General features: G+C 44.8%; 1 protein-coding gene across 1 annotated transcript in view; it reads right to left on the bottom strand.

Annotated features, from left to right (window-relative positions):
* Window positions 1–6766: 6766 nt before the first annotated feature.
* Window positions 6767–23384, bottom strand: part of CAPN9 (calpain 9) — a 475752-nt gene continuing 459134 nt past the window's right edge. The window contains exons 19-20 of the mRNA XM_073671460.1: window positions 8072–8130; window positions 6767–6947 (exon numbers count right to left, since the gene is read on the bottom strand). Coding sequence (XP_073527561.1) covers window positions 6921–6947; window positions 8072–8130 — 86 coding nt within the window. The 3' untranslated portion in view covers window positions 6767–6920. The remainder of the gene's footprint in view (window positions 6948–8071; window positions 8131–23384) is intronic.

Here is a 23384-nt window from a genome sequence, read left to right on the forward strand (position 1 = left end):
CTTCATCTCCCTGTATCCCGGAGAAACCCCAATGGGTAATGTGCGTGGGTAGTGCACCAGTTCTCCTGGCCGAAGAGACTTCTGCCCATCCAGACTCCACACAGGAGAACTTCCTGCACCCGGCATCAGATGCTTCTTTCTCTTTAACCGGTGTGCATGTCCAAGGATGCTCCAAAGCTGTGGTTACCTCAGAGTCTGTGCACCTCTACTACCTGGCGGAGGATCCCCTGTTGCCTCCTGAACCCTCCGGGATACCACTCGATGACAAATGGAGAGAGACTTCTCTACACCCGGTACTCAATACTTTGTCCGCTTCGTCCTGTGAGCCTGACAATGGGTACCCCAAAGTGGTAGTTACCTCCGAGTCTCTACACCCCTCCGACCAGGCGGAGGATCTCCAGTTGTCTCCTGAACCCTTCGGGGTGCTACCTGGTAGCGAAAGGACAGAGACTCTCCTATACTCTGTACCTGATACCTCGCTCGCTTCGTCCAGTGAGTCCAACTTAGTGTACTCCGAAGCAGAGGTTACTCCTGAGTCTCTACACCCCTCCGACCAGGCGGAGGACCTCCAGTTGTGTTCAGAATCCTTCGGGGTGCCACCTGGTGGTGAATGGACAGAGACTTTCCTATATCCTGGATCTGATACCTCGCTTGCTTCGTCCAGTGAGTCCGACCTAGTGGTTACCCGTGAGTCTCTACACCCCTCTGACCAGGCGGAGGACCGCCAGCTGTCTCCAGAACCCTTCGGGGTGCCACCTGGTGGTGAATGGACAGAGACTCTCCTATACTCGGTACCCGATACCTCGCCTGCTTCCTCCAGTGAGTCCGACCTAGTGTACTCTGAAGCAGAGGTTACCCGTGAGTCTCTACACCCCTCTGACCAGGCGGAGGTCCGCCAGCTGTCTCCAGAACCCTTCGGGGTGCCACCTGGTGGTGAATGGACAGAGACTTTCCTATACTCGGTACCCGATACCTCGCCTGCTTCCTCCAGTGAGTCCGACCTAGTGTACTCTGAAGCAGTTGTTTTCTCTGAGCCTCTGCACTCTTCTGACCCGGCGGAGGACCTCCAGTTGTTTCCTGAATCCTCCGGGATATCACCAGATAACAAAGAGACAGTGACTTTTCCTCATTATGTACCTGATAACCCGTCTATTTCTTCCTGTGAGCTTGACAAGATGTACCTCGAAGCAGAGATTACCCTTAAGTCTCTGTCCCCCTCCAACCCAGTGAACGACTGGCCCTCGAATTCCCTGCGGAAGATTCTGGCAGGCCTGAAGAAGAGGGGGCGTAAGGGGGGAGGTACTGTAACATACCTGGCGGCGTCCTTGCATGGTGGTCCATCTCCCACTGTGCAAGAGGGCGCACTTGATCTCCTGTCCAGAATGTCTCTCTGGCTTCCCTCCATGCTGTCTGTTTGTGTCTGTTTCTGCTGCTTAAGGGCGGCGCCCGATCACTTCCTGCCTTTTGTACCTGCTGTGGGTCACACCCCTTGTGCGTCCTCAGCCTATTGCTGTCTGTCACCTGGTATATAGCTCAGCAGCTCCCTTCTATCCCTGCCTGAGCATAGTGTTTCCTTCAGTGTGTGCTTGCACTCTGAAGGTGCCAGGTCCCGTCTCTTGTCTCCTGCTTTTTGTATCAGTTCCCGTGTCTGAACTGAGTCCTGTATGTCTCCTGCTTTGCGGTATCAGCTCCCGTGTCTGAACTGTGTCCTGTATGTCTCCTGCTTTGCGGTATCAGCTCCCGTGTCTGAACTGAGTCCTGTATGTCTCCTGCTTTGCGGTTTCAGCTCCCGTGTCTGAACTGAGTCCTGTATGTCTCCTGCTTTGCGGTATCAGCTCCCGTGTCTGAACTGTGTCCTTTTTGTGTTCTCTGGTCTGTCCTGTCTGAACACGCTCCTTGCCTGTTCGTTCCGCCTTTTAGTGGCCGATTTCCTAGACCCGCTCCTGCGTCTGGTCTGTCCTGTCTGAACACGCTCCTTGCCTGTTCGTTCCGCCTCTCTGGGGGCCGTATTCCCAGACCCGCTCCTGTATCCCTCTGCAGTGTCGGTCTCCTCCGTACACTCAGTTCCAGTCTGAACTCTCTCCTGTCCTTTACCTGTTTTGCCTCTATGTCCGTTCCCTTCCTTTTTCTGCAGAGTCTGAACTCGTACCTAACTCCTGCTTGTTGTCTCTGCAAGTACTGTGTGAGTATCTGGCTCTGTCTTTCCCTTCCTGTCTGTTCCGTGTGAACAGAGCCCTGTCCTCCCTGCTCAGCCTTGTCTGCACTCTAGCTGTGCTTGCCTGTAACCCTCTGCCTGTATTGTTCCTGAGTCCCGGTGTGTACTGGGTCCTATCCCGCCTGTGTTCCTACCTGCTAGTGCCTCCCTGTCTGCACTCTAGCTGTGCTTGTCTTTACCCCCCTGCCTGCATACCCGCCTGCCTGCATACCAGTCGTGCCTGCCTATACCCACCAGTCTGTGTGCCAGCCTACCAGCCTGTTCCTGTATTCCCCTGTGTGGGTCAACAGCCGTGTCCGGGGTCTGTCCTAGAGTAGCACCTGGTCCCTCTGCTCGGTTCCTCCTTGGTGCACTGGCGTCGTATGCCGTCGTGCGACCCTGGTCGGATCGGGTGAATACTTAGTCACGCCCCTCCAGGCATTCACTCTCCGGCACGGTCCAGTGGAATCACTACCAATCACACGCACACGCCGCTTAGCCCGGGCGTGTGCATAACACCATCATCTTTACAAGGTCTTTTGCTTTTGTCCTTGGGTTGATATGCACATGTCAGACCAAAGCATGTTCATCTCTGGGATACAGAACCCGTCTCCTTCCTGAGCAGTATGATGGCTGGACATTCCCATCTTGTTTGTACTTGCATATAATTGTTTGTACAGATTAACGAGGCACCTTTAGGTATCTTGAAATTGTACCCAAAGATGAGCCAGACTTGGACAAGTCCACAATTCTCTTCCTGATATATTGGCTGATTTCTTTAGACTTTCCTATTATGCTACACAAAGAAGCAGTGTGTTTCAGGTGTGTATTAAAATACATCCACAGGTGTGTCTCTAATTAACTCAGATGTTGTCAAAGAAACTATCAGAAGCTTCCAAACAAATGACATTATTATTATAGCGCCATTTATTCCATGGCGCTTTACATGTGAAAAGGGGGTATACATAGCAAATACAGTTGCAATAATCTTGAACGAAACAAGTCAGCGAGAGAGGCTCCTTCCCGCAAGGGCTCACAATCTACAAGGGATGGATGGAAATACAGTATGTGAGGGTAAAGCTGGTGGTGCAGCGGTATGGTGGAACCGTGGTTACTGCATATTGTACACTTGTTGGAAGAGGTGGGTCTTCAGGTTCCTTTTGAAGGTTTCCATGGTAGGTGAGAATCTGATATGTTGGGGTAGAGAGTTCCAGAGTAGGGGGGATGCACGGGAGAAATCTTGTATGCAATTGTGAAAAGAGGAGATAAGAGGAGAGTAGAGAAGGAGATCTTGTGAGGATCGGAGGTTGCGTGTAGGTAAGTACCGGGAGACTAGGTCACAGATGTATGGAGGAGACAAGTTGTGGATGGCTTTGTATGCTAAGGTTAGGTGTAGCGCCCCGAGGGTTCGGTCGCTACAGAGGTATTGCACCTCAACCAGAGGTGTGATATCCCACTCCCGGGTAAGGATGGTGTGTGGACCGGGACTCAGTTAGCTGCATGCATCACACACACCCCATTTCCGCGGGACAGCTCAACGGTGCTCCCATTAGTACAGTAATGCAGGCACGGCAGAACATGTCCCTGGCTGGAGTGGGGAGGGGGGAAGGAAAACCCAGTGATGTAGGAGCAGGAGGGGACGGTTTCTGGGCATAGGTAGGACCCCATTGGTTGCAAGTCACCTGGGCTCATACACTAGGGGAAGGTATATAAGGTGGGCACCATCTTAGTTCTGGGTTCAGTTGAGTACAGTGCAGAGAGAGGAGAAGTTCAGCCAGAGAGGGCTGACAGGGAGCTGTGGCTCAGTCTGGGCCCAGCTCCACGAGGCAGGCCTAGGGTGAAGGCCAGAGCCAGAAGAGAGGAACAGAAACAGAAAGGAAAAGAAGGGAACAGAAACAGAAAGGAACATCAAAGAAAGAAGTACCCAAAGTGTAGAAAGGCCCAGAGACACGAAGGCGGAAGGAACCCTAAGGACCCAGGAGATTGCGGGTGACGGGTTGGCAGAACAGGGTACCGGATCCCAAGTTGGTGGAGGTGCCTAATCCTTAACCAAGAACCGGAGGTCGTGATCATTTACTGGTGCGACCCCTCACTACACCTACTAGGAAGGCACACCACATAGGGTCAGGGAAGTGGACACCCAGTCCTCCCAAGAGAAGATCCGAGGCAGCTGGACAGGAGTAGTGTCCCTGGTGGGGTACGGCTGACGAAAGGATAGAAGGGAGTCCTGTGCCACACTCCGGAAATACCTGGGGGTTGGCCGAGCCCCCTGCCTGGTGGATGCAGCACGGCTCGGGCGGTCCTACCTGTGCACAAGTGACCTGGATGAGAACTGTGAGTAAAGAACCTGAGCTGCAACACCTTGTCTCTGTGCTTTCTCACCGCATACAGCACTACTAGTACTGGGACGCCACGCATCACAACCACCATCATTGCATCCACATTCCCTGCCCTGAGGCTATACTCTTCCCGTGGGGAGTTATTCCATCCTTTGCTGCGCACACCACACCAGCCTCAGTGGCCTGCCTCGCAGCGGCGGTACACCCTGACCGCAATCCACGGGTGGCGTAGTCGGACATTAAACCATAAAAACCCTATAAAAGACTGCCATTGGTCTGACCACCCTGAGCCACGGGACCGGGTCACCGCCACGGAGACTACAATCCCCAGAGACCCGGCTCCGGGTAACCCACACACGTGCGTACACCGGCCCAGGGGGCGCGTCATAGGGTCTTGAAGTTGAGTCTATGAGTAATAGGGAGCCAGTGAAGGGATTGACTGATGAGGGAGACCGGGGAGTAGTGGGGGGACAGATGGATTAGTCAGGCAGGAGAGTTTAGGATAGATTGGAGTGGTGCGAGAGTGTTAGAAGGGAGGCCACAGAGCAGGAGGTTGCAGTAGTCAATGCGGGAGATGATGAGGGCATGCACTAGTGTTTTTGCAGAGTCTTTGCTGAGGAATGTACGGATCCGGGAGATATTTTTGAGTTGGAGTTGGCAGGAGGTGGAGAGGGTTTGGGTATGTGGTTTGAAGGAGAAATCAGAGTGCAGGGTTACCCCGAGGCAGCGAGCTTGTGGGACTGGGGAAAAGTGGGCAGTCATTAACTTTGATGGATAGGTCAGATGGGGGGTTGAGTGAGGTGGGGGGAGTGAGGTTGTGGGAAAGATGATGAATTCAGTTTTATCCATGCTAAGTTTTAGAAATCTAGCAGAGAAGAAGGATGAGATAGCAGACAGACATTGTGAGATTCTGATTAGTAAGGAGGTGATATCAGGTCCAGAGAGGCAGATCTGTGTGTCATCAGCATAGAGGTGATACTGAAAGCCGTGAGGCTCTATGAGCTGTCCCAGGCCAAAGGTGTAGATGGAGAAGAGCAGGGGCCCTAGAACTGAACCTTTGGGGGACACCGACAAATAGGGGGCAAGATGAAGAGGTGGTGTGTGAGTGGGAGACGCTGAATGTCCGGTCTGTTAGGTATGAAGAGATCCAAGATAGGACCAAGTCTGTGATGCGGAGAGATGAGAGTCTGTAGTAAGAGGGAATGGTCCACTGTGTCGAAGGCAGGTGACAAGTCCAGGAGGATAGAGTAGTGTCGCTTGGATTTGGCAGTTAATAGGTCATTGGTGACTTTAGTCAGGGCAGTTTCAGTAAAGTGATGCGGTCGGAAGCCTGATTGTAAGGGGTCGAAGAGGGAGCAGGAGGAGAGGTGGGAGGACAGTCAGAATGGACGTGTTGTTCCAGTAGTTTTGAGGCATAGGGTAAATGTGATATGGGGCGATAGCTAGTCAGAGAGCATGGGTCAAGGGAGATCATCACATGGACAGTCCAGAATTGTTTAAAGGCATAGTAATCTTAGTGTATGTGAACTTTTGACTTTACAGTAAGTAATAAAAATGCCTTAAAACATTCTCTCTCATTATTCTGCCATTTGGCAAATATTAAAAAATATGGTAATACTAATTGAGCTAAAACGGGAAAGGTTTATTCGGATTTCATGTTAGATATTGAGAAAAACATGCATGTGTCTTTTTATATAGTGTATGTAAACTTCTGGTTTCAACTGTATATATAAGTATGTGAACTTTTTTTTGAAGGGTGGGACGGGGAATCAGTCAGCAAAAAACAGGCTTGTGCACATGGCCTTAGACTATAATGGGTTTGTATTATGTGTAAAACGAAAATAAAACACATAGGATAAAAATGGATGCCTTATGATGTTGCTCAGTGAAACTCCCAAGTTGTATGGAGGCAAAGTAGGTTAGCCCACAGGTATCCTGTACTAGAGAAAATGCTTCTAATGAAGACTACAATTAAAATAAGTCACCAGACAGAACACAATATGACGGCACACAGAATCCCTGAACTGTGCAGCTGGCAAGAGTAATCATTTTGAAATATGCATAAAATCCTAAAGGTTAGACAGGAGCCTGCATGGTATAATGATACATTCCGTGTGTCGTCATTTTACATTTTAATGACAACCTCTGGAGCATGAGTATTGCAGACACATTTACTCTCTAATTGATAGATGTTCTTTGATTTATTGTATAAATTCACAAAAAAATAATCAAATATAATTTCTTAATTTTATTGTTACAAAGAAAAGTAATTATAAGTGTTTAATGATCTTGCAAAATCAATACAATTTGGGACAAATACCAAAATGTCATTAGAAGACAAAAAGACAAAGATGTTTATTCCGAAAATTGTCTGTTTCACGTTTCCCTTAGATGTTCATCACAAGTAAGATAAACTACAAAGAAAAACAAAAGAACATTATGACTTCCATCACTAATGAAGTAAATAAATCCATGTAAAGTACAATTTTCTAAATATTAATCCTTATCATAGAAAATAATCTGGTCAAGGATGAGCCCTCATGTACCTGAAATGCTGTGGATTTTCTAAGAGGATTTGCTCACAGAAAATTCAGATTTTACTAAATCTCATCCATATGTAATAGAAAATGTCAGCTTGGATATTGACTTGCAGTGTGGATTGTTATCGCACATTTATTGCAGATTTTCCTCTTTGATTTCAATAAAGAAGGAAAAATCTACAAGGAAATTCTATTGTTGTGGATTTTGTTGCTGATTACATGTAAGCTTCCATAGAGATACAACTTGGAGAACGCTTGGGAAAGCAAAAGTACATCTATTACACACATGGTCAAAATTGTTGGTACACCCCGTTTAATGAAAGAAAAACCCACAATGGTCACAGAAATAACTTGAATCTGACAAAAGTAATATTAAATTAAAAATCATAGAAATCACTGGGTCTTCTGTTATTAATGGTGCAACAATGTTTTCTGACCAGAGGGTCCAAGTCTGGTGGGAGACAGGAAAGGATTGCCCTGAAACCACGCACAAGTGAGCAAAAGCCAGGGGAAGATTGTTGTAAATTAACAATGATTACAAAGTGTTTTACAATTGTTGAAATTAGCAATGTTTCAATAATCATTTAAGTTGGAAGACCTGTAATAAATCAAGACATTTTAAAGACTTCATTTGTTGGTTGAGTTGTTGAGGAAACCGGTTGCTCTGCCATTCTACAGGGGTTGCAGTTATCCACCCTACTGCCTTCTTTACAACTGCAGAATCATCAGCAAGAGTTTTATTTAGAATACATAACTAACTGCACTGCCCTGCCTGACCAGCTTGTCTTCAATGTTACACACTACATGTGATTATTGTGACTGCATTAGGATATTCAAATGTGCAGGGTTTCTGAGCTTGTCATCAAGGACCACATGGTTTTATCATTAATTTATACAGCTTTACTAAGCACGTGACCAGTACAGGTCAAGCATATAAAAACCATGGGTTATAATTTGTGAATAGATTCTTTTAAATTGAAATGTACTTTTGTCCTTACCTCAATGTGGTTCACGCTGATTGTGTCTGTTTTGCCTTTGTCTAATGCTTTGAATGTTCCTAAAAATAAAAAATTAAAAAATATTAAGAGACATATGTTCTTAAGAGAGGGGAATAAAAACGAATACAATGTGCATAATAAAGTATGTGTACATCACATAAATGTTAATCCTAATCTGTATTTTATAACTATTCCAAAGTTTTGAAACATCTAATTTATGGCAGTGATTTTTGGTACCTGTTGTAATGAAGAAAGGGACATGATTTTATTACCACTCTATATTAGTATCCATTCAATGCCACAGGTGATTGTACATCTCACACCTAGCAGAATCACTTTGGGTTCATAAAAAAGCTGTACTTATAAAGCAGGTATATCTATCCACCTGATGATAACTCATCGAACCTTATAATAATGAAAAATAACCAAAACATCAGAAACATAAGTATGTACAATTGTATTGATTAGAATGTGCAAATCATTTATTTATACTTTGCTTTACATTTCTTTTATAACATAACGGTCATAATTTCATATAATATTTTAGCCTTTTGATGTTATAATGTTATTATTCAGCCACTAGATGCCAGCAGAGTTCCTTAGAACCTTTATTTGTATAATAATAATGTTAATAAACATCCATTTCTGGCTTTGCATATTTTAGCCTAACTTCTTTCCACATTTATGATCAGCTTTTTGGCTACATGTGTATTCCATTTTGTCTTCCCTTCTCCTACATGGAGACTTATGCTTCCTGCGGGCGTGCATATGGACTGTGACATCGCGTCCTCTTTCTCCCTGCCCAGAGTCCAATCAGATCACACACTTTTTGCGCATGTGCAGTGTGACTTCCGGTACACCAGACGATGTTGTGATGAACAGCTCACATGCATCCATTACACACTGGTGAACTGGGGTGAAGAACCACTATATAAGGTGTCTAAGGACCCCCTGATGAAGCTAACACGAAACACGAGTCGAAGTACTGGGCATTGTGGTCTGCCATACTGTTGCATTTATTATGCCATTTTCTGATGAATATGGGTGCATTTGCACTACTGCACTTTAGTACATTTGAGGAGTTCAATGTTGTTAATGCATTGATATTTATATCTATCTAAGACGTGGATATTTCTTGTGGGGTCATTTAATGAATTTTTATCTTGAATATTTATATATTTTTTTCAGACAACTGTTTTTGGTTCCCTGACCATATCTGTGACTTTGTGCAGTTGTTTATTGTGTATCTTTATTCCCTTCCCCCTCCTGTATTATGGTTGTTATTTATTACATTCTCATAATGTGGTTTTGCAATCTTGGATCTGATTTTCATCAGTGTTTGGTCAGTGTGTCAGTTTTTACCACCAGTTTAACCAATGATTTTCATCCCATAGTGGGACAGGGTAAAAAAGTTTTAAAAATGATAAAAATATATATATAAAAAACACAAAATAAAGAACATAAAAAAAGAAAAATATGAATCCAATAAATAAATTTGTTTATGTAAAAACAAACAAGCAAAAAAAATTAAACATATTTGGTATCGCCGTGTCTGGAACAACCCGAACAACCCAAACTATAAAACTGTCCCACTCGTTAACACATTCAGTGAACACCGTAAAAAAAAAAAAGGCAAAAAAAAGGATGCTTTAGCATCATAATGCTGCACACAATGTGGAATAAAACGTGATTAAAAAGACAAATAAAATAAAAATGGTATAACTGAAAACTTAATTTTTTCCTGCAGAAAACAAGCCCCATTCAGCTCCATCAGCGGAAAGCTAAAAAGTTATTGCTCTCAGGATTATGCAATGCAAAAATAATTATTTTTTCTAGTTTTTATTATGTAAAATCTCCAAAGCATAAAAAAGATATAAATGTGGTAACTCTGTAATCGTACTAAACCGAAAAATAAAGCTGCATTATCAATTTTACTACACGTGGAACAGCATAAAAAAAAAAATCTGAATTGGTGGTTTTTGTTCATTCTGCCTCCCAAAAATCAGAATAGAAATTGATCAAAAAATGTCATGTGCCCAAAAATGGTACCAATAAAAATGTCAACTCGTACCACAAAAAAACAAGCCCTCACATGACTCGGTCAGCAGAAATATGGAAAAATTATAGGTCTCAAAATATGGCGATGCAAATAAAAGCATCTTTTAGTGTGTGACAGCAGGCAAACAAAAAAAAACGTACATCTGGCATTGCTGTAATCACACTGACCCGAAGAATAAAGTCGTCCAATCACTTATACCGCACGAGGAATGGCATAAAAAATAATACGTGATTCAGGCAGAACCCCAAATGGAAGATTCCCCATAATGAAGCAGATGGGGACACTGGACGCCATCTGACCTGTGATCCGGCGGTGTCCATCTTTTTAGGCGTGCATAGAAGCACGGTTCGTCACAGTTTTGTGGACTTCTGAAAAAGAGGACACTGCCGAACAGAGTCCATATGGAGTCCAGAGTAACTCTGCTGCCTCATTATAGTGAATGGATCCCTCAGGATTTTATCTAAATGATGTCACTCTGAGATTTAGATGGTAAGTGCTACGCATAGAGCGCAGGATAAATGTGATCCCAAATGTTATGTAAAACATTCCCAATAAAAGCTTCAAGTCAATCCACAAACAAAGCCCCCACCCAGGTCTGTCATCTGTTAAGAAAATAAAGGGGGCTTCCATGTTACTGGTAGTACAAAGGCTCTGAAAAAGTGAAATGGCTCCTCGCCCCCCAAAAGATATTTAGCAAATTCTGCGCTCCCAAATCCAAATGTCCCTCTCCCTTCTGAGTCACAGTGTGCCTAAACCACATTTTGCGTCCACAAGTTTGCCATTTGTGTAGTGACGAGTGCCCGCCTAATTTATGTGTGCGTATCTCCAGAATCATGACCTGGGCATAATGTACTGGGCACTACAACATACTGGGCACTACAATGGCAGTTTGCAATTTTCACTCGGCAACATCCACTGCTGCTTGTTTCTGAAAAACACCCATGGAGTCAAAATTGTCACTACACCTGTAGATAAATTCCCAGAGGGGTATAATTTCCAAAATGGGGTCACTTGAGGGGGACTTCAAGCACTTAGTGGAAAATCTGCCCTCCAGGAGGCAAATAGCGCTCCGTTCCTGCCGAGTCTCGCCATATGGCTAAACACTACTGTACAGCCACATATAGGGTATTTCTACATTCAGCAGAAATTGTGTGACAAAATTTGGTGCAATTTTTACCCATTTATCAGTGTGAAAATGTAAAATCTGGGGATAAAACTAAATTTAGGTGGTAAAAGTCTTATTACTTTTTCTTCACAGCCCAATAATATAAAATTCTGTGACACACCTGTGATGTCAATATGATCACTGCACCTTTTGATGAATTCATTGAGAGATGTAGTTTGTAAAATGGGGTCACTTATAGGGGGTTCTGCTGTTCTGGCACCTCAGGAGCTCTGAAAATGAGACAAGGCATCCCCAAAGCAGTCCAGCAAAATCTGAACTCCAATATGGTGCTTCTTCCCTCCTGAGCTTAGCAATGTGCGTGAAAAGTAGTTTTTCACCACGTAATGGGATATCCGTGTACTCAGGAGAAATTTCACAACAAGTCTTGGCATCCATTTTCTCCTGTTACCCTTCTGAATATAAAAAAATTGGGAAGAAATTAACATTTTTGTGGGAAAAATATGATTTTTTTATTTTCATGGCTCAACGTTATAAACTTCTGTGACGCACCTGGGGGTTCAAGGTGCTCACCACACATTTAGATAAGTTCCCTGAGAGGTCTAGTTACCAAAATGGTGTCACTTCTGGGGGGTTTCTACTGTTTAGGCACATCAGGGGCTCTCCAAATGCAACTTGGCGTCTGCTAATTATTCCAGAAATTTTGCACTCAAAAAGTCAAATGTTGCTCCTTCCCTTCAAAGCCCTTCCGTGGGCCCAAACAGTAGTTTTCCACCATATATGGGGTATCTGCGTGCTCAGGAGAACTTGCACAACAAATTTTGGGTTCTATTTTCTCCTGTTTCCCTTGTAAAAGAAAAATTGGGTCTAAATGAATTTTTTTGTAAAAAAAAGTTAAAAGTTTATACATTTTTCTTCCACATTCCATTAATTCCTATGAAACACCTGAAGGGTTAATAAACTTATTGAATGTGGTTTTGAGCACGTTGAGGGGTGCAGTTTTTAGAATGATGTTGCTTTTGGGTATTTCATGTCATATAAACCCTTCAAAGTCACTTCAAATGTGATGTGGTTCCTAAAAAAATGGTTTTGTAAATTTTGTTGAAAAAATTAGAAATCGCTGATCAACTTTTAACCCTGTAAGGGTTTTTCTCACTTGGGTGCGACGAGAGGAAAACAAGAGGCTTGTTCCTTTAAAAGTTCATGTGGGTTTATTGCTTCATAAACCTAGAAGCCAAACAGAAAAACAAACAGCCTTTAGATCAACCAAACAAAGTAAAATGTCCTCTGCAGGTCTCTGCTCAGCCAGGCCTGTGTGGCACACAGGCTGGGTTAGCGTCCAATATCCTGGCTCGATCTGGAGACAAACATACACAGGAGGCCTTCTCCCTCCAAACACACAGACCATGTGCCAAACAACAGCCTCCATTATATAGGCTGTTAACCACACCCAGAGGTGAGGTATATGGGTAGCTAGACCCGTCCAACTCTAAACTACCCATAACCCGGGTCCCAGGTGCACCAAACGAACCTCTTAGTGCTTACATGCACTAGAGAAACACTCCGGGTTACATCACAGAGACCAGCCATCTCTGTGACACATACCTCCCATCGACTATGTGACCATTAGCCACCTTACATACCTCCCCACTCTGCCTAAAGCTGTGGGGCTTGGCACTTTCTACTACCAGACGAGGGATTCTCGAGAGGGCATCGGCATTACCATGTAGCTTCCCTACTTTATGCTCTACATGGAAGTTGAAATCTTGTAGGGCTAAGAACCAGCGAGTGACCCTAAAATTTTTACCCTTTGTTTCCCTCATCCATCTGATTGGGGCATGGTCGGGTACCAATCTAAACTTACGTCCTACCAGATAGTACCGTAATGTGTCCACCACCCACTTTATGGCCAAGAACTCCTTCTCTATGACTGAATAATTCCTCTCACATGAGGACAGCTTCTTACTCAGGTAGAGAACATGGTGCTCCACCCCGTGTATCTCCTGGGAAAGGACTGCTCCTAAACAGACATGTGAGGTGTCCATTTGGAGTATAAACTCTTTCTTAAAGTCAGGGGCCACCAGGATCGGTTGCATACAGCCCCTTTCATTTTTTGAAAGGCTGTCTCTTCCTCTTCAGACCATTTGGCCATTGCCGATTTTGTCCCCTTAAGGAGGTCAGTCAGGGGTACGACCATCATGGCGAATTTTGGGATGAACCTCCTGTAGTATCCCACGATCCCCAGGAAGGCTCTAACCTGCTTTTTTGACAGAGGTCTCGGCCAGGTTTGGATTGTCTCTACTTTACTGGTTTGGGGTTTTATCTCGCCTCTACCCACTACATAACCCAGGTATTTGGCTTCTTCTTTCCCCATTGCATATTTCTTCAGGTTTATTGAAAACCCTGCTTTCCTTAGAGCATCAAACACCGCCTGGACATTTTCTAAATGACTCTTCCAGTTCAAGCTGAAGATAACAATATCGCCCAGGTATGGCTCAGCGTATTGCTTATGGGGTGCAAGGATTCAATTCATAGTTCTCTGGAAGGTTGCAGGGGCCCCCTGCCGTCCAAATGGCATCCTGACATACTGGAAGCATCCGTCCGGCGTAGAAATTGCAGTTTTCTCCTTGGCTCCCTGTGCCATGGGGATCTGCCAATATCCGTTTGTCAAATCCAAAGTGGTTATGTACCTTGCTGGCCCAAGTCGATCGATCAGCTCATCGACGCGTGGTATGGGATATGCGTCGAACTTGGAGACCTCATTCAACTTCCGATAGTCATTGCAGAACCTCCATTCACCATCTGGCTTTGGGACCAGGACAATAGGGCTTGACCAACCGCTCTCGGATTCCTCAATGACCACGAGTTTTAACATATGCTCTACCTCCTTGGAGATCACTTCTCGTCCGGCCTCCGGAATTCGATAGGGTTTCACGTTTACACGCACATGTGGCTTCATCAGAACTTCGTGTTCTACGACCTTTGTGCACCCCGGCAATTCTGAGAACAGGTCCCTGTTCTTCTGAAGCAACTCCCAGCACTGCTGTTTTTGGGCCCTCGACAGCGTCTCTGCTATGGCGACACCTACAACCTCACCTTCTGGCTTGCCCAGCAAGCACCGAGTTTCAGCCGGCTTTCTGTCTTGTCATGGCTTGATGAGGTTGACATGGCTGATCTGGTATGGTTTCTGTCTTCCTGATTGATCTTATAGTTCACATCACCAAGCTTCTCCACCACCTCATACTGCCCTTGCCATTTGACCAAGAACTTGCTCTCCACAGTAGGAATTAGCACAAGGACTCGGTCTCCTGGATTGAACTGCCTCACTCTGGCTGACCGGTTGTAGACCCTGGCCTGAGCTTTGTGCCTGGAGGAGATATCCTTTTACGATGGGCATCACCTTCACAATCCTCTGCTGCATCAGTGCCACGTGCTCGATGACGCTGCTGTGGGGCATGACTTTGGCTTCCCAAGTTTCCTTGGCTATATCTCTCGAATGGCACTTCAATAATTGGCTATGGCACGAGGGGACTTCGAAAGTGAGAGGTGGGGGTGGTTAACTGACACGTAGGGCAGGACCTGCAATATTTTAATATTTCCCGTTGACACCCGGACCAATAGAACCTCTGCATAATCCGTTCCTGCGTTTTTTCTACCCCCAGATGTCTCCCCAAGATATGTGAATGGGCCATGTCCAACACCTTCCATCTATAGGGACTCGGCACTGTTAACTGTTCCACCAGCTCCTCCCTCACTTTCGTGTCCCAGTACAACAATTCCCCACTTATCATAAAATAGGGAAACCTTGTGTCAGCCCCCGGTTCCTGTGCAACCCCATTTATGACCGTGACATTAGTGAAGGCTTCCTTTAGAGTTAGATCCCTATGTTGGGCAGACCCAAAAGTCTCGCTGGTCACCCTTAACTTAGGAATGTCAGACTCAGGGGACACTACCTCCTCATCCAGCGCAAGAACCCATCTGATTCTGGGTGTGGTGATACCTCTTTAGGGTTAACTGGTTCCCTATCCGAGCCAGCGAACCCAGAACCCTTCCCCCACAGATCACAAAATAAACAAATGTCCCGGCCTACACTGTGTGCAGAATTATTAGGCAAGTTGTATTTTAGAGGATTATTTTTATTATTGATCAACAACTATGTTTTCAATCAACCCAAAAGACTCAAATATCCAAGCTTAATATTTTTGAAAGTTGGAGTGGTTTTTTTTTAGATTTGGCTATCTTAGGAGGATATCTGTTTGTGCAGGTAACTATTACTGTGCAGAATTATTAGGCAACTTAATAAAAAACAAATATAATCCCATCTCACTTGTTTATTTTCACTAAGGTAAATCAATATCAGTGCACAAAATTTAGAAATAAACATTTCTGACATGCAAAAACAAAAACCCAAAAAATTAATGATCAATATAGCCACCTTTCTTTATGATGACACTCAACAGCCTGCCATCCATAGATTCTGTCAGTTGCTTGATCTGTTTTCGATCAACATTGTGTGCAGCAGCCACCACAGCCTCCCAGACACTGTTCCGAGAGGTGTACTGTTTTCCCTCCCTGTAGATCTCACATTTTATGATGGACCACAGGTTCTCTATGGGGTTCAGATCAGGTGAACAAGGGGGCCATGTCATTATTTTTTCTTCTTTTAGACCTTTACTGGCCAGCCACACTGTGGAGTAGTTGGATGCATGTGATGGAGCATTGTCCTGCATGAAAATCATGTTTTTCTTGAACGATACCAACTTCTTCCTGTACCACTGCTTGAAGAAGTTGTCTTCCAGAAACTGGCAGTAGGTCTGGGAGTTGAGCTTCACTTCATCCTCAACCCGAAAAGGTCCCACAAGTTCATCTTTGATGATACCAGCCCATACCAGTACCCCACCTCCACCTTGCTGGCGTCTGAATCAGAGTGAAGCTCTTTGCCCTTTACTGATCCAGCCTCTGGCCCATCCATCTGGCCCATCAAGAGTCACTCTCATTTCATCAGTCCATAAAACCTTTGAAAAATCAGTCTTAAGATATTTCTTGGCCCATTCTTGACGTTTTATCTTATGTTTCTTGTTCAAAGGTGGTCATTTTTCAGCCTTCCTTACCTTGGCCATGTCCAGTATCGCACACCTTGTGCTTTTTGATACTCCAGTAACGTTGCAGCTCTGAAATATAGCAAAACTGGTGGCGAATGGCATCTTGGCAGCTTCACGCTTGATTTTCTTCAATTCATGGGCAGTTATTTTGCGCCTTTTTTGGCCAACACGCTTCTTGCGACCCTGTTGGCTATTTGCCATGAAACGCTTGATCGTTCGGTGATCACGCTTCAAAAGTTTGGAAATTTCAAGACTGCTGCATCCCTCTGCAAGACATCTCACAATTTTGGAGTTTTCGGAGCCCGTCAAGTCTCTCTTCTGACCAATTTTGCCAAAGGAAAGGAAGTTGCCTAATAATTAAGCACACCTTATATAGGGTGTTGATGTCATTAGCCAACACCCCTCCTCATTACAGAGATGCACATCACCAAATTTACTTAATTGGTAGTTGGCTCTCAAGCCTATGCAGCTTGGAGTAGGACAATATGTATAAAAAGTATCATGTGATCAAAATACTCATTTGCCTAATAATTCTGCACACAGTGTATAATGATAGGGTGCAACAAGTCCTGAACGACTCCGACCTCGTGGGACTCGGTACCGTGGGCTGTTTCAATGTCCATTCTGGCCATAGGATAGTCCTCAGCATCACCATGAATGCACCATATGCTGATTTTTTCCCCGGGATCAGTTGGAGAGGAAGAGTGGCCCTCACAAGGGTCACCAGACTCCCGGAGTCTAGCATTGCAGTTACCTGCCGCCCGTTCACCTTCATAGGACACGCTTGTGGCCCCTCACTGGGTGGACAGTTCACACTGCAGGCCGGATACGCATAATATGAACAGCGTCGTACTATGCTGCAGTTAATCTGCTCAGGGGTCAGGGGAAAACGGGCGGCTATATGGCCTGGGCTGTGGCACCTCCAGCAAATCACATCACGCGTAGGGACCTTGGGCACTACCTCCCCCGCCCTTTTGGACTTTGGATGCCCCACTCACTTTTGGGACTCCGCCCCCTGTTGGGACCCCCAGTATGGAATGGGCTGCCTTTCCAAGGAACCTCCAACCCCCTGGTATCTCTCGACCAGTCTGACCAGTTCATCAGCATTCCGGGGATCACCCTAGGCAACCCAAGTCTGTATGGGGCTTGGCAGTGAGTGCACAAACCGATCCATCACCACCCACTCTACCATGTGCACAGGCGTAGAGAACTCTGGCTGCAGTCACTTCTGGACCAGGTGCAACAGGTCAAACATTTGGGAGCGAGGTGGTTTGTCCCGGTGATATGCTCAGCGATGAACCTGCAGTGCCCTGATAGTCATCGTCACCCCCAAGCATGCGAGAATCTCAGTTTTTAGCTTGTCATACTCTATGGCGTCCCGCAAACCTAAATCATATTACGCCTTCTGGGGCTCTCCCATCAAGTATGGCACCAGTACTTGTGCCCACTGCTCTGGCGGAAGTTTCTTCCTCTCGGTGACCCTTTCAAACACCGTTAGGAGGCCTCAACGTCATCCTCCGGGGTCATTTTCTGCAAGGCCCGTCTTACAGACTGTCGGACGTGGGCGTCATCAGACGGAAATTGGGGTTGGGGCGCTCATCCTACTGGATGGCGGTTGCCAGAAGCTGCATCTGCTGTTGTTGTTCCTGCTGGTGCTGCTGGATCTGCTTTAACAACAGCCTGTTGGTCTCCTGTTTCTGCTGCGACTGGACCAGGTGTTTGAGCAGGTCCTCCATTTTTTCTGGCGATACTTGCTGACCTGTGACAGACTTAACCCAGGACATGCAGCCCTACCTGTAGCAGTCACACGTCTCTGCTGGGAACGCTGCCCGCATGTCTAACACCAATTGTAGGGGTTTTACTCACTTGGGTGCGACGGGAGGAAAACTGGAGGATTGTTCCTTTAAAAGATCATGTGGGTTTATGGCTTGATAAACCCAGAAGCCAAACAGAAAAACAAACAGCCTTTAGATCAGGCAAACAAAGTAAAATGTCCTTAGCAGGTCTCTGCTCAGCCAGGCCTGTGTATCACACAGGCTGGGGTAGCGTCCAGTATCCTGGCTCGATCTGGAGACAAACATACACAGGAGGCCTTCTCCCTCCAAACACACAGACCATGTGTCAAACAACAGCCTCCATTATATAGGCTGTTAACCACACCCAGAGGTGCGGTATGTGGGTAGCTAGACCCGTCCAACTCTAAACTACCCATAACTCACGTCCCAGGTGCACCAAACAAACCTCTTAGTGCTTACATGCACTAGAGCAACACACATATGTAGTCATATAAAATGACTTCCGACTTTTGTGCCAAACCTGGATGTGACGACACAACGTCAATCTGGTCACTTGTGCGGGGGTGAATTATTCTTAATTATGCCAGACATACTGTTTCTTTTTTTCAGTAGGTCAAAGTACATGAGCCATTGTTTCATGTGAGTCTGTCCATTGACTCTTGTTGTATGTTAATTTGTGGAATGGCTGCTGATTACGTATTGCATCAGCCTCCATGGTGTACTAGTCTGCACAACCTGGAGGATAAATATGGAGGCTAATTGAACAATGAGGGGATTACCTCCCCCCACCTTCCCCCAATGCTGTGGGAGAATGCCCTGAATGAGAACTGTGGTATGTAAAAGAGGGCTGCCCCCGTCTCCAGAGAGTCTCTACAGGACATTAGCCACGGCTCCAGCTGGTGGAATATAGATCTGCTCCACTGTCTATCACTGAATCCACAAAGACGTTTGGAGAGCCACGGTTGGGTCAATCAGGTCACCTGGCCACAAACCTCACTGTGCTCTGTCTGCTCCCTAAACCAGGGGAGGAGTCCTGAGGAGATAATTTGCATATTCCCACTGCATTTTGGGGTAAGTGAAGAGTCTCCGCGAGCTCAAAGAACACTGGATTTTGGCTGTTGGAGCTGAAAAGAGGACATCGGTAAACCAGGGGAGGAGTCCTGAGGAGATAATTTGCATATTCCCACTGCATTTTGGGGTAAGTGAAGAGTCTCCGCGAGCTCAAAGAACACTGGATTTTGGCTGTTGGAGCTGAAAAGAGGACATTGGTAAACCAGGGGAGGAGTCCTGAGGAGATAATTTGCATATTCCCACTGCATTTTGGGGTAAGTGAAGAGTCTCCGCGAGCTCAAAGAACACTGGATTTTGGCTGTTGGAGCTGAAAAGAGGACATCGGTAAACCAGGGGAGGAGTCCTGAGGAGATAATTTCCATATTCCCACTGCATTTTGGGGTAAGTGAAGAGTCTCCGCGAGCTCAAAGAACACTGGATTTTGGCTGTTGGAGCTGAAAAGAGGACATCGGTAAACCAGGGGAGGAGTCCTGAGGAGATAATTTGCATATTCCCTAACGGCGCGCGCATTTTGAAGCATTTTTCACTGTTTTCAGAACATTAACAGTAAGAACATGGAAGAGTCCAGGAGCCATTTGGTGAGCTGCATATCCTGCTACATGTTCACAGACTTGCCAGTGGAAAAGCCAAACTTCACATGCCAGAAATGCAAGCTTGTGTCCCTGTTGGAGGAAAAGTTGCGAAATCTAGAAGAGAGGTTAACTACCTTGAAAATCATTAAGGAAGGTGAAGAGTTCTTAGACAGAGCAGAATTATCTCTTCATGATTCAGAAAGAGAAGAAATTCGAACTGCACCTGACGAAACAGAGGAATGGAAGCATGTGACCCACAGAAGCAGGAGGATCGAGAGGCAGTCAGCACCCATACTGCTCAGGAACCAGTACCAGGCTCTCACGCAGGAGAACCTTGAAGAAATACAGCAAGATAAGACTTTGCCAGCAATGAATAACCTTGTAAGTCCTCAGAATCCTCCTGGATGGAGAAAGAAGAATGTTGTGAAGAAAAAACGAAGAGTGGTGGTCATGGGGGATTCCCTGTTAAGAGGAACAGAGGCCGCTATCTGCAGACCAGACATAACCTTAAGAGAAATGTGCTGTCTTCCTGGAGCAAAAATTAAAGATGTGTCTGACAGGATATCAAGACTCTTCAGACCTACAGATCACTACCCATTCCTGCTAATACATGTGGGGACAAATGACACCGCAAGAAAGGACCTGGAAACCATCTGCAGTGACTTTGAAGACTTAGGCAAGAAAGTGAAAGAATTGGGAGCGCAGGTGGTCTTCTCATCCATCCTCCCAGTGGATGACCATGGAACAATGAGGTGGAATAAGATTCTACAGGTGAACAACTGGCTACGTCGATGGTGCCGTCAACAAGGATTTGGATTTCTGGATCATGGGATGAATTACCTATACGATGGACTACTTGCTAGAGATGGGGTGCACCTTACGAAGACTGGAAAACATGTATTTGGAAGTCGCCTTGCTACACTCATCAGGAAAGCTTTAAACTAGAACAATGTGGGAAGGGAAGCAAAAGGCCAGAAAAAGCCATACAGCTGACAAATACTATTGAGATCTCTGCTACTGGAAGTGGAAAGAAAGAACAAAGACAAAAAAATCTAAATAAAAATATGGGAGGAAGAGAAACCAATCACAAACTAAAATGTTTTTATACAAATGCACAAAGCATGGGCAACAAACAAGGAGAATTGGAACTACTAATGCAGGAAAAGAAATATGATGTCATTGGAATCACTGAAACTTGGTGGGACGATACACATGATTGGAATAAAAGGCTAAAAGGATACAACTTATTTGCAAGAAACAGAATTGATAAACGAGGAGGAGGTGTCGCATTGTATGTTAGAAAAGCGTATATCTGCACAGAGATTGAAGCTTCAGAGACTGGGAGTTCTGTGGAAACTGTTTGGGTAAGAATACAAGGAGAGAACAACGGAAAGGACACCATTGTAGGCATTTACTACAGGCCACCTGGGCAAGCTGAAGATATGGATGAACTCTTTATGTATCAAATGACCAAGTTCTCCAAAAAATATGACGTAGTGGTCATGGGAGATTTCAACTATCCAGACATTTGTTGGGAATCTCTCTCAAGTAAAACTAACAGGTCAAGCAAATTCTTATCCTCTCTTGCTGACAACTTTATCTTCCAAAAGGTAGGGGAGAAAACAAGGGGATCTGCTACTTTGGATCTAATCCTTATAAACAAGGAGGAAATGGTTGAGGAGGTAAAGGTGGCTGGGACCCTAGGAGGCAGCGATCATGCTATTATAGAATTTTGGATAACTAGAGGAGGAAGACATGTGAAGACTCAAACTTCAAAGTTAGATTTTAGAAAGGCAGATTTTAAGAGACTCAGAAAGAGAATATGAGGGATCCAATGGCTGGATGTCCTTAAGGACAAAAATGTCCAGGAAGGATGGGAAATTTTTAAAAATGAGATTCTCAAAGCACAATCGTTAACAATCCCGAAAAGTAGGAAGAATGGGAAGCATTTAAGGAAACCAGGATGGATGAACACAGAACTTAAACACATGCTAAAAAGAAAGAAAGAAATGTTTATTAAATGGAAAGAGGGAGGCATATCTAAAGAAGATTATAATGCAGTCTGCAGATCCTGCAGGGCACGTATCAGGTTAGCTAAAGCTGAAAATGAATTAAGGCTTGCAAGAGATGTCAAAAGCAATAAAAAAGGATTTTGGGGGTATGTCAAAAGTAAAAGAAAAGTCAAAGATGCTATAGGATTTTTACAGGATGAAAATGGAGAAATGGTAAGAGAGGATGTTGAGAAGGCCGAACTTTTTAATTCCTATTTTGCATCTGTTTTCTCTCAGAAAGAAAATGTAACATCAACTGATCTTCACTGTCCTTTTAAAGGAATAGAAGAATCCAAGTTATCTGTAAACAGAAAGATTGTGAGGGAATATTTAGCTAACATAAATGAGTTCAAGTCTCCAGGTCCAGATGAATTACACCCCAGAGTACTGAAGGAGATCGTAGAAGAAATTTTAGAACCACTCTCCATAATCTTTGAAAATTCTTGGAGAACAGGAGAAGTCCCAGAAGACTGGAGAAGAGCAAATGTTGTTCCTATCTTCAAAAAGGGGAAGAAGGTGGACCCAGGGAACTATAGGCCGGTGAGTCTGACTTCTATACCAGGAAAGATCTTTGAACAAATTATTAAACATCATGTATGTAAGTACCTGGATAAGAATGAAGTGATTAACCAGAGTCAGCATGGGTTTGTAACTAACAAGTCATGTCAGACTAACTTAATTTCCTTCTATGACAGAATCACTGACTGGGTGGATCAGGGAAATGCTGTAGATATAGTATATCTTGACTTCAGCAAAGCATTTGACAAAGTATCTCACACCATCCTTATTGAAAAAATGACCAAGTATGCAATGGACCAGGCAACTGTTAGGTGGATTCATAACTGGCTTAGTGATCGGACTCAAAGGGTGGTTGTAAATGGCTTCACATCCAGCTGGATGAATGTCTCAAGTGGGATACCACAGGGCTCTGTCCTGGGACCTGTATTGTTCAACATCTTCATCAATGATTTAGATGAAGGAATTGAGGGTAAACTGATTAAATTTGCTGATGACACAAAGCTAGGAGGGATAGCTAATACTAGAGAAGAGAGAGAGAGGATTCAAAAAGACCTAAATAAACTGGAGCAGTGGGCAGCAATCAACAGAATGGTTTTTAACAGGGAAAAATGCAAAGTACTACATCTGGGCAATAAAAATGAAAAAAGCATATACAGAATGGGAGGAATAGAGCTAAGCAACAGTACATGTGAAAAAGACTTAGGTATACTAATAGATCATAGACTGATCATGAGTCAACAGTGTGATGCAGCAGCAAAAAAGGCAAATACAATTCTGGGATGTATTAACAGAAGCATACAGTCTAGATCACGTGAAGTCATTATCGGTCTTTACTCCTCTTTGGTCAGACCTCATCTGGAATACTGTGTACAGTTTTGGGCACCACATTTTAAAAAAGACATAGACAAACTGGAACAAGTTCAGAGAAGAGCGACCAGAATGGTGACTGGTCTGCAAACCATGTCCTATGAGGAACGGTTGCAGGATTTGGGAATGTTTAGCTTGCAAAAAAGAAGACTG

Source organism: Phyllobates terribilis, unplaced genomic scaffold (assembly GCF_046119375.1).
Source record: "Phyllobates terribilis strain yellow unplaced genomic scaffold, ASM4611937v1 Scaffold_3__8_contigs__length_932513732, whole genome shotgun sequence".
Classification (NCBI taxonomy): Eukaryota; Metazoa; Chordata; class Amphibia; order Anura; family Dendrobatidae; genus Phyllobates; species Phyllobates terribilis.